Source organism: Pollicipes pollicipes, unplaced genomic scaffold (genome assembly GCF_011947565.3).
Source record: "Pollicipes pollicipes isolate AB1234 unplaced genomic scaffold, Ppol_2.1 Scaffold_3087;HRSCAF=3621_pilon_pilon_pilon, whole genome shotgun sequence".
NCBI classification, from domain to species: domain Eukaryota; kingdom Metazoa; phylum Arthropoda; class Thecostraca; order Pollicipedomorpha; family Pollicipedidae; genus Pollicipes; species Pollicipes pollicipes.
The window spans coordinates 5714741-5725780 of record NW_023596225.1 but is presented as its reverse complement, the minus strand read 5'-3'; the positions used below and the strand labels follow the sequence as shown (position 1 = coordinate 5725780).

The 11040-nt window shown below is 54.7% G+C and overlaps 1 protein-coding gene across 1 annotated transcript; it reads right to left on the bottom strand.

The window, feature by feature from the left end:
* Nucleotides 1-3242: 3242 nt before the first annotated feature.
* Nucleotides 3243-4475, bottom strand: LOC119089287 (uncharacterized). Its single transcript, XM_037211951.1, has 2 exons — nucleotides 3540-4475; nucleotides 3243-3431 (listed from the first exon to the last, which is right to left on the bottom strand). The coding sequence occupies exons 1-2, from the start codon at nucleotides 4473-4475 to the stop codon at nucleotides 3243-3245; spliced, it is 1125 nt and encodes a 374-aa protein (XP_037067846.1).
* Nucleotides 4476-11040: the final 6565 nt, after the last annotated feature.

Here is an 11040-nt window from a genome sequence, read left to right as displayed (position 1 = left end):
TGTAAAACGCGTTCTTGCTCCTGTATTTAAAACACACAAACCTTCGTCACGCACGAAAGCCTCACATAGCCTACCGCGAGTGTTCGTGGAAGCACACCCCCACAAAGTGTGATGTGCATTAAAATCGCATAAAACGAGTAAAGGGGGAAGAAGTTGAGAGACTAACTCTCGCAGTCCTCCAGATGAAAATGAAACCCCAGGTGGCAAGCAGAGAGAGAGCAGACAGTTATGGCGCGTCGGTTGAAATTCACCTTTGCCGCGACAGCTTGCAAGTCTGCTCTGAACACCAGACGCCGTGTTGGTATGCTTTGGTATACAGCCCACAGAACGCCACCGTAAGCAATGGTGTCTGTTGACATGTCAGTACGGAAGGTAGTGTACCCTTTCAGGCTGAAGGCCGCATCAGGCGCCAACTTGGTCTCCTGGAGACATACGGCTACCGGACAGTGCGCGCTTAAAACTGTCTGCAATTCCTGGGTGCTTGATCTTACACCTCCACGGTTCCACTGTAAAACTGGCCCAATGAAGAGGCTTCAAAAGCGCTGTAAGGTTTCAAAAGAATTCAGCAGCGCTAGAGCCTGGCCCACGGCTGGTGGTCCTGCCCTCAGAACCCAAAGAGATCGGGCAGATCCTGGGCCGGATCCGGGGACTACCTCCATCTGTTGGCGAAATCAGCCCCGGCGGTCCACGCTTTTCCGGGCGCCTCGTCCTAAACTGGGCCGGGGCCGGCGACGCCGTGGTCCTAGGTGGCGGTGGTGGCGGAGGACCCATAGACGGGTCTCTCTGCGAGTCGGAGGGGCCTGAGGGAGCTTCCACACGTTTTTTTTGGGGGGGGGACTACCTCCCCCGTGGGAGCAGGCCCGAGGCCCGCACCCGACAGCCGACTGACTGCCTTCGCCCTCTCTTGCTCCTAAAGGCATACACGCTTTGCCTCGCGCGTCCGTCTCTCCGCCTCATGGCGCTTAAAGTTGTCCAGTTTTCGTCCCATCGTCTCACTCAGTGTTGTAGGATGTGATGTTCCTGGGGAGCACGGCTGTGAAGCCGGTGATCGCGTGCTTACCGGCGAAGACCGGGAAGTTCGGCTCCGGCGGACTACGATCCACTCACTGATTTCCGCCGGTGTGGGGAGAGGCGGCGAGGTAACAACTGGCGAGCTGGCCTGTGTCTCAGAGAGGGCACAGGGTGCCATCGAGATGAGGGACGATGTTGCCGATGCTGTGGCGTGCACCTGAGACGCCGGTACAACCGACAGCACGAACGATGTAAGCAGTTTAATGAACTGCGTTCCATTCATCTGGTCTAAGGAGACCTCAGGTGGGACAGGAGCCTTGGTCGCTGTGGCATATGATGTCTAAGGGTGGCTCAGTTCATACAACTCCCTTGCTTCCCGAAATGAGATGTTCTTCGTGGTTTTCAGTGCGATGATCTCCTTCTCTCTGGCGTACGCCGGGCATGCACGACCGAAAGTTAAGTGAGGTTTCTGGTTTTTCCCACGGTTCACACCCCATGGGTTCGCTGCAGTGCACTGATCACTCGGGTGCTCCGGAGAAGCACACTTACCACATGCTGGCTGGTTGCGGCAGAAGTCCTTCGTATGTCAAAACATTTGGCACTTAAAACATCTCATGGGGTTCGGAATAAAAAGGCGCACCTTCACCTTCACATAGCCTACACTTACTTCAGATGGTATGTCAGGACGATTAAAAGTCAGCACGATGTTGTTCGTGGGGACCAGCTCCGCACCCCTGCGCACCTTGATGCGGCGAGCATCTGTCCCCCCCCCCCCCCCCGAACTCAGCGAGACTGTCGACTATTTCCTCATCACTGACATCTCTCAGGTCAAAACAGTTGATGATACCCTTTGACGAGTTCTTTGTCCTATGGACCTCCACAGCCATCGTCACTGGCACGTCCTTTTTCCCCTCCGCATCACGCACACAGTACACAAACCTATCCGAGGTCCTGGCCCGTTCGCCTCTTCTCCGTTCTGGAACTCAACCTCGATCCCACCGTCCTCGAGCTTGTCGCATCGGAGCACCTTTACAAACCGGTCACACCCATTTCGCCTTTGAAAGGGCGAAAGGGACGACAGCGGCTTCTCTGCGCTTCAGAAAATCAAGATTCGAGGGGTAGGCGCTGACGCACTACCACCTGTAGCTTCAGTCCACCCCCTTTCGGGGTGTGGGCGTTTTTTTAGATGAAAGTTGCCAGGCATGTGAGGTTTTAGCGTGCGACACCGAGGCTCCGCACCCACCTCGGAGCCCCACTGGGGGACGACCCACTCACCCAGGGGGTGGTGGTGCCTCCAGGGCTACCGCGGCGCTATACGGGGCGAACGAGGCCTCCCACACGGCCAGATGTAACCGGGGAGACCGCTTCCCGTCCTGACCGTGGTTCAGCGCCGCCGTCCCTTGACCCCTTAAGCCGCTGCGCGCGGCCAGGCGCCCTAAGCGGAGATCCGCACAGACCACCCAGCACCCAAGCAAGGAGCAACCAACCGCAACGCGAGCGACAAGCCGCTAGACCCGTGTGGGGTCCCCACAGGCCCCCTGACCCGCACGACGCACCCCTCAGGCACCAGAATCCGATCAACTTGGGGACGTAGGCAAGGTGGCACGGCGACCCCGATAAAACGAGGATGAGGAGTGGTGATAGGGCCGGATGCGAGAGTGCGGGTAATGTGGAGGGTGCGGGGCGGGACAAGGAGCAGGAGCTCACGTACCGGCAGGGTCGCTACGCCCTGAGAGGAACAGCTTGCGCTGTCCACCCGTTACCGGAGCTAGGACCCGAGGGGGCGCTAGTCCCCTATACCGGCCGAAGCCGATGCCCCTGCGGGGTTGCGGACGTCATTGACGACACAGATTGCGTGATGCAATCGCAAAACTTTGCGCTTCTGAAAGTGCGGTTGCTTACTTACCTCCGGGTGCCTGCAGAAACATGGAACCACCGTCGCCCACGTCCAACCGCCGCATGACCTCGTCGTAGACGAGGCGCTGCTCGTCGGTCAGCAGCGGCAGGCGGGCGGACACGTGCGCACGCTGGCGGCCCAGCGCCTCGCCGCCGTCCTCGACGATCGGCTGGCTTGGAGCGTCGGCCGGCTGCGGCAGGCAGACGTCGGCCAGCGTCTGGCCGCGGCAGGCAGACGTCGGCCTGCGTCTGGCCGCTGAGGCGGCGCAGATGACGACCGATGAGGCGCAGGGTCGCGTCGTAGATGAGTCGCATGCCAGGTTCGTGTTCAGCGTCTAGGTGTCCCCGCCACTGCCGTCGACTTCGTCGATGTCTTCGGTGTCGCCGACGCCGCCGCCGCCGCCCACCCGCGACAGCCGGTGGCGCACGTCCTCGGACATGGCGTGCCGGAAGGTGCGCCACAGCCGCAGCAGATCACAGCTGGCACGGCCTTCGACGGCAATCACGGCGAACAGCCGCCGCAGCTGGCGGGGGAGGGCGACGACGGCCGCCTCCTCCATGGCCCGGTGCCAGTGCTGGCCGTTTTCCAGCAAGCCGTGTACCGAGCACGTGCCCCTGAAGGTGGCGCTCACCTGGCCATCCACCGTGCGCAGCTCCTCATAGGAGCGCGGCCCACGCACGTTGTGGAGGAGCAGGCGCAGGAAGAACGCCTCCCCGGCGCGCGGGCTGACGGCGTAGACGCGACCGATGGCTTCAGCGGCGAAGATGCCGGCAACGTCCGGCGTGCCTCGGCGGCGCCGACGCCAGCACCGAGCTCCCGTCTGCCACGTGTAGTAGTGCGGCACACTGTGGCAGGGCAGAGTCCGGGCAAACTCGTCCTCCGCGCACCGCTTGAAGAGGCCGGTGAGCTTGGTGTCGGCGCCAGCGTCCTCCGCCACTTGACGCGGGCTGTCGCCGGCGCGGAAGCGCAGCTGTTGGTCGTCGCCGCCCAGGTGGACGGACAGCTGTTGCACTGGCGGTTGGTGCTTGTGGACAGGGTAGCCGAAATGCCGCCACGCCACCTCCATGGCGTTCAGGTAGCGGCCCTGCTGGTAGGTGGCGATCTCGTCCACCACCTCGTCCCCAGCCGACACCCGGAACATCACCTGGTCTCCGCCCTCGGTGACATACTTGATGACGTACCGTATGCACACGACGGCGTGGGTGATGATCTCCATGTTGACATGGCCGTCCAGGGCGCGACTGAGGAACGGATTGTAGGGCACAATCCACCGGTTGTCGACGTCGACGGCGCCGCCCGGCGGGCCGGCGAGCTGCACCATGCGTCCTCCGTTACAGGGGCTGCGGCGCCGGTACCGGGGGTATCCCGTATCGTCCACCTCCGTGATGGACCGTAAGGCCTTTGAGAACTGCTTCTTGCATGCTCCGTCCACCATGCACGGCGTCGTCAGACGGAGGGTGCCGCACGGTCCGCACACAATATTGGTGGTGATGATGGTGTGCAGCTGTTGTTTCTGACGTGCCACACCGAATGTAATCCTTATATCCCACTGCGCGCTACGACACATTTTTGTTTTTGGCGGGGGGGGGGAGGGGGGCGGGGGGCTCAGCTGGAAAGCAACGGCATTGCCAATCGATGAACATCAGTCTTATTTCGCCCGGATCTAATCGACTTACCTTCAGCTTCGCATTATCCAATTGAGGATAAAGGACATTGCTAATCGGTGAATATCAGACTTATTCCGCCAATATCTTACCTCCAGCCGACGTCGATATGCAGCTTGACTCTTGAGGCGTCTGATCCTCGCCGACTGAAGCATCACACCGCAGCACGGACTATTGTACAGCGATCGCTCGCCGGCACCGAAAGGATGCTGTCCGAGCCGCGGCGATCGAGGTGCGCCACATGCCACAACAGAAGCAAAAGATCAGCACGAAGGCACCGCGATGCTGCGCAGTGAGACATCACGACTCCGCTCAGGAACATTAACTTCAGCACCATCGAGATTCGACACTTACATCACCAAAATACACACCCCGATCATCGAATGAATCAGAAACCCAAAACAGCCAATGTATCACCAGAAAGCCGAGATGCGGCACACAACCTGCAAGCCCGTGGAAGAGAGAAAAAGCATGTGGCACGTGACACGTACCCTTTCGCACGGTACACCTTTTCGTGCCATACCCGCGTCGTGGCTGGAACCCATTGCTGTCGATATTTTAGTGCCAGATGGCATAATCGGTGGGAGGTAATAAATTACGGCAGCTAATCACGTCATCAGACGGCCGTTTAACCTGGAAGCAAACTCCGGCGTCGGCCGAGACACCGAACGACGCCGTCCCGTCGCGGCGCAATAAGCCACCGTGTAACCCATCAATCTAGACTCATTTGCGAACGACATGTGCAAAAATGCAATCAGCAAAGGTAGGGTAAAGAGAGACAATGAGCCGGCCAACACGCCTATGTGGTTTTCAAAGCTAAATCACGCATGATTTTGACGGTGGCAGCTTGAATTCGGCTTCGGTTTTTCAAACTCGGCCCGTCGCAACAGAAACCACACCTGTGCGCGCCCGGCAACCGCAAAGCGCAGCGCACCGCCGACCGCCACGCCCCAGGCGGGATCGCTGCGCCACCCCCCCCCCCCCCCCCTCCCGCCATCTGCCGGCCAACTTCCGGACAGCCTGAAGACAAGCTAGCTTGCTTCTTCTTTAATGTAAAGCGGTGCTTAATAAACAAAGTTGTAAGCTCCCCGCGCGAGCGCCCATTTGCAGAATTTTGCAGAATTGCAGATGCAGAAAAATGCAGAATTTTGACGCAACTGTCAAGCGCGGACGGCAGATCTCTGTCGTGGGTAAGTTTCATGCAAAAACTTCTGAACGTTTGGCCCGCAGGTGAACCAATGGACACAAACCACACACACACACACACACACCCACACCCACACCCACACCCACACACACACACGCACACAAACCCACACCACACACCCCCCCCCACACACACACATACACACACCCACCCACACACATGCACACACACATACACACCCACACACACATACACACACACGCACACGCACACACACACACACACACACACGCACACACACACGCACACGCACACACACACACACACACACACACCCATACCCACACCCACACCCACACCCACACACACATACACACACACACACATACACACCCACCCACCCACACACATGCACACACACATACACACCCACACACACATACACACACACGCACACGCACACGCACACGCACACGCACACACACACACACACGCACACATACACACACACGCACACGCACACGCACACGCACACGCACACACACACACACACACACACACACACACACACACACACACACACACACACACACACACACACACACACACAAACACACACACACACACATCCTTTGGTAACAGAGATAGAGATAGGAATCGTACATGAAACTTACAGCTAAGGAACTATCACGTAACAGAAACAAAGGTGTCACAGCTCTGAAGACAACTCCAACACCACATATTCTAGAAGCGGAGATAATAGGATAAAAACGAGGGAGCAAGCACCCTGCGGCCTTACGCTATCAGATGGCAATCGGGAGAGGCAAAACGCGTTTTTTTCAATATGTCGCTTGTGCTTCAGAATGTCGTGAAATAAGATGAACCAACCGGAATCTGTCAGCGCTACTGTTCACACTGTTTACATTGGTTGCCTAGAAACGCATATATGAAAAATACCTGCCAGTGGTGATCGGCAACCGACGATTCTGCCGATCCAGCTCGGCAATATATTTACGAAATCTCTACACAGCAGTGTAGGCGGGGGCGGCCGGATGAGGGGGGGGGGGGGGCGGGTAGAGGCTGGGGAGTGTACCCCCTCCTCACAGACGCATTAAGTCCGAGGGGTCCTATGTACCAAGTCGCGACCAGCGGTCAAGAAACCCATGGAAGGGTCCGAAGGTCGAACCAAGAGTCGTAATGGCTGGGAATAACCGACAACGGCCCGCAAGATGGGCTCTGAAATGCCAGCTGAAGGGAATCATGCGTCCATCAGGCTCCAGAGGCGCAGCCAGTACCTTTTTAAGGTGGGGCCAAAAGTCGGCGAGCAATGATCACAAGAAAAAAGGCCTTTTATGATGCTAAAATAAAGATGGAGACCCCGGGAGGGGAGGAGTCGGCCCGAGCTCTGAATGCGCCTCTGGGGGTTTCTGGGGTAACCACCAATACTGAACAGAGGACTCCACGTCGGTCTGGGCGCTGGGTCCCTTGCCTGTTAAATTTCAAATCACTCTAAGGCAAGGTAACGCAAGGAATTGTATTTCGTCTGCGGCGAGCTAAATTCACTGGTTATAAGCATGACGTAGACATTTGACATTTGCCCCAATAGCAAATCCGGCATGCGTTCTCGCAGAGCCTTTCAACACGAATGGTGCATTTACGTACCGAGAATGGTGTCAAATAAGTGACCCGTTATGACGCCGACGTCACGTGGAATGAATCCTTCAGATTGAACTTACGTGCTTTGGGCTTTTGATTGCGGAAGCAAATAAGCCTACTCTTTAAATATCCTAACAAAACTGTTTTTCTAGTCAGTAACATGGTGACACACCATAATATCACTAAAAGCGTGGCAAGAGCCGGTACCAATAGGTTGAAATTAAGCCAATGCACAGTGATGACCGCGTATTTTGCAAGTATGCAACCGGTTTTCGAATATTGTAGCGTGGACTGGACGGGGACGGCCAGTTCTCGCATAGCGCGGGTCGATCGGGTGCAGTTGTGCAGTTGTGCAGTTTTGTGCAGTTTGATCGGGTGCAGTGCAGTTTCTTATTTGTTTACAATCTCCGGGCGAACAGCGCCCCTGTCTTATGTCAGCCTTCTGCATCATTTCAAAATTATATCACTGGCAGCACAATGAGTGCAGCACGATTTGCTCTTTCTGGGAAACGTCTTCTCAAAGTAAAGTGGACTCTCCAATCTTGCTCAGCTGTTCCTTCTTCTTGTGCCGCCTCGATCGATCCGCATCCAATCTTTGTTTGCTGTACTTCGCGCCCTTGTGCAGGCACCACGGAACGGTCTGTTCGACAGACTGTGAAGCGTAATGAATACCTTTTTAGATAGCAACATCTGGGCGAATATTTTTCATGACAGTTTTGGTTATTTCTAGAGCTCCAGTCATCAATATGTTAACTCTCTGGCAACTTCGCTCAGCTTTAAGACACATCAGCCATTGTTTCTTTTCATACTACCGTGTAATGTGCATCTGTTGTATTTCAATTAAACGACTTTGCTTGTTAGGTTAGTGCTGATGGGTTGGCGATAAGAGAAAATACAGAAAGATAGAAAGAAGGAAGTAATAAGGAGAGTAGGCTCGACGCTCAGCCATACCCTTACGGATGGCAGACGACAGCTTTACGTGGCAGCTCATGGCCCCTTACGGCAGGAGGAAAGAAGAAAGGGCAGTTTTTGACACAGAGTGTTGTGCAGGACAAAACTGTTATAATCGATCAGGTCGGAACAGGGGCGTAGTTTCCCAAAATAGTGTTATCAGAGGACTATGAAACTACCACCAAAGTTTCGCAAATACCGGCATTTCCCCGGATTTCGCCCATATTTCTACCAAAGACGGAAGGGGCTTTTGCCCATGTTCGGGGGGGGGGGGGGAGCGGGCGGGCGGAAGCGTCACAACTGAATAGGAAAGTACACGCCTGCATCGAAATTTGTTGTTCCATGTGACCATCGTTAGGCTGCACCCTTCACACTTGCGACAGAAGTGAGATTACAGATTATTTTTTTTTCAAAATGCTTGTCGTTTCTTCCATGTTGTCATTGAGGTTTTTGTCACTATAGCATGTTGCCCTTTTCCGATGTGGTCATTTATTCAAACAAGAGACTGAAAGGAACCCACATTTGCTACACCATCCCAAATGAGGAGTGGTATAGTGTAGCAAAGGCAGCCAATGAGCAGGGGTAACACGTTTCTCTTCACTCGTCCCTTTCGCACTCAGGCCGCCCTCGGCTGGCAGCCTTCTCTTCTCGGGCAACGAATTGCAAAAAGTGCGAGAACATCCTCAGATTCGTTCACATCGTGCATTACCATATCGCCAGATGCCCTGACCTGGCCTCATTGCAATCACAAATGCGTATCAATAAGGACAAATCTCTCCACTCGTCCGTTTCGCATTGGGGCCGCCCACGGCGGGCAGCCACCTCTGCTCGTGCACCGATTGACAAAAGGTCAGAGAACTTCATCAGCTTCGTTCACATTAAGCATTATCCAATCAGCAGATGCGCTGATCTGACCACATTGCAATAAAAAAATGCGTCTCAACGAGAATGAATCCCTCCACTCCTCCATTTCGTGCTTGGGTGCCCTCGACGGGCGGCCCTCTCTGCCTGTGCACCGAATGGCAAGCATGCCGGGAACACGCTTAGCTTCGTTGACATTGTGCATTATCCAATCAGCAGATGCGCTGATCTGACAACAATGCAATCACAAATGCGTATCAACAAAGAAGAATCTCTCCATTCGTCCGTTTTCCACTCGGGCCGCCCTCAGCGGGCGGCAATCTCTGCTCATACACCGATTTGCAAGAGTTACGTGCACATGCTCAGCTTCGTTCACAACGTTCATTACGTGCCATGATGTGATGTGATGCGTGCCAAAGCAAGGCAATTCCATACCAAATGTATTACTATAGCAGTAGGGAAGTGCTGCGTGTGGGTCCCATGTTCTTGCAAGTTTTCTATAAGGCGAGGACAAGCGAACTGACCATGCTAACACCCTAATCAGTTAGCAGTCGACCACCGGTGGCAGCGTGCCGGCTCTCCGCCACAGGGTGGCGCCTGAGACATTCCGCTTATAGATATACGAACGGGAATGGGCATCCGCGGAAGGCGGCCCGAATGCGAAATGGACGAGTGGAGAGATTCCTCCTCGTTGGTGTGCATTTGAGACAAAAATGTGGCCAGATCTGCGTATTTGCTGATTGATTGAATAATGCACAATGTGAGCGAAGCCTAAGCATGTTATCAGACCTCTTGCCAATCGGTGCACAAGCAGAGATGGCCCCCCGGCGAAGGCGGCCCAAAGGCGAAACGGACGTGTGGAGAGATTCGTCCTCGTTGATACACAGTTGTGATCGCAATGTGATCAGACCAGCGAATCTGCTGATTGCATAATGCACAAGATGAGCGAAGCTGAGCATGCGCTCGCAACTTTTGCCAATCGGTGCCCGGGAAAAGTTGACCGCCCGCCGAGTGCGAAACGGACGAGTCGTTTCGAAATTTGTCCTCGTTAAAACGAATATGTGATTGCAATATGGTCAGATCAGCGAAACTGCTTATTGGATAATGCACAATGTGAACGATGCTGAGCATGTCCTCGCACCTTTTGCCAATCCGTGCCCGAGCAAAGTTGGTCGCCCGATGAGGGCGGCCAAATGCGAAACAAACAAGTGGAGAGATTCGTCTTCGTAAATACGAATTTGTGATTGCAATGTGGTCAGATCAGCGCATCTGCTGATTGGATAATGCACAATGCGAACGAAGTTCCGCATGCTCTCTCACATCTTGCCAATCGGTCCACGAGCAGGAATTGCCGCCCACCGAGGGCCGACCGAGTACGAAACGGACGAGTAGAGAGATTCGTCCTCCTTGATACGCAATTTCAGGGAGCTAGAATCGCTTTTGAACTAGGGTGCGAGTGAAAAATTCCATCGTAAAAAGACCGTGCGGGAGTGAAAAAATCCATTCACAAAAGACGGAACTTATGAGCTCGTGGCTGATGTTTCAGCAAACAAAGGCATTTATTTCAAGTTGGCATGGACGTAAGATCAGAAACGTGACAAAACTACTTCATTTTTTTAACATCTTAGGCCATTAAATGGAAACAGAATACATTAACACGCGCTCGGGTGGGGCGCAAATTGACCCCCCAAGAGCTTTTCACGAATGGTTTTTGAACGGCACGGCGTAGCGCGCCATATTTTGCATAGCTGTAGACAATTGCATAGCGGATCGTTTGACATACAAATTTCAGATGTACCTTGTAAGGTCCCTGACCTATGACAGATCAAAGTCAGCCCATGGTTTAAGCGAAG

Coding starts and splice junctions, on each gene's coding strand:
- LOC119089287 (XM_037211951.1), bottom strand. CDS start 4,475: ATGTGTCGTAGCGCGCAGTGGGATATAAGGATTACATTCGGTGTGGCA. Junction 3,432..3,539: donor TGCGCACGGTGGATGGCCAG/GTGAGCGCCACC, acceptor CTCCCCCGCCAG/CTGCGGCGGCTGTTCGCCGT.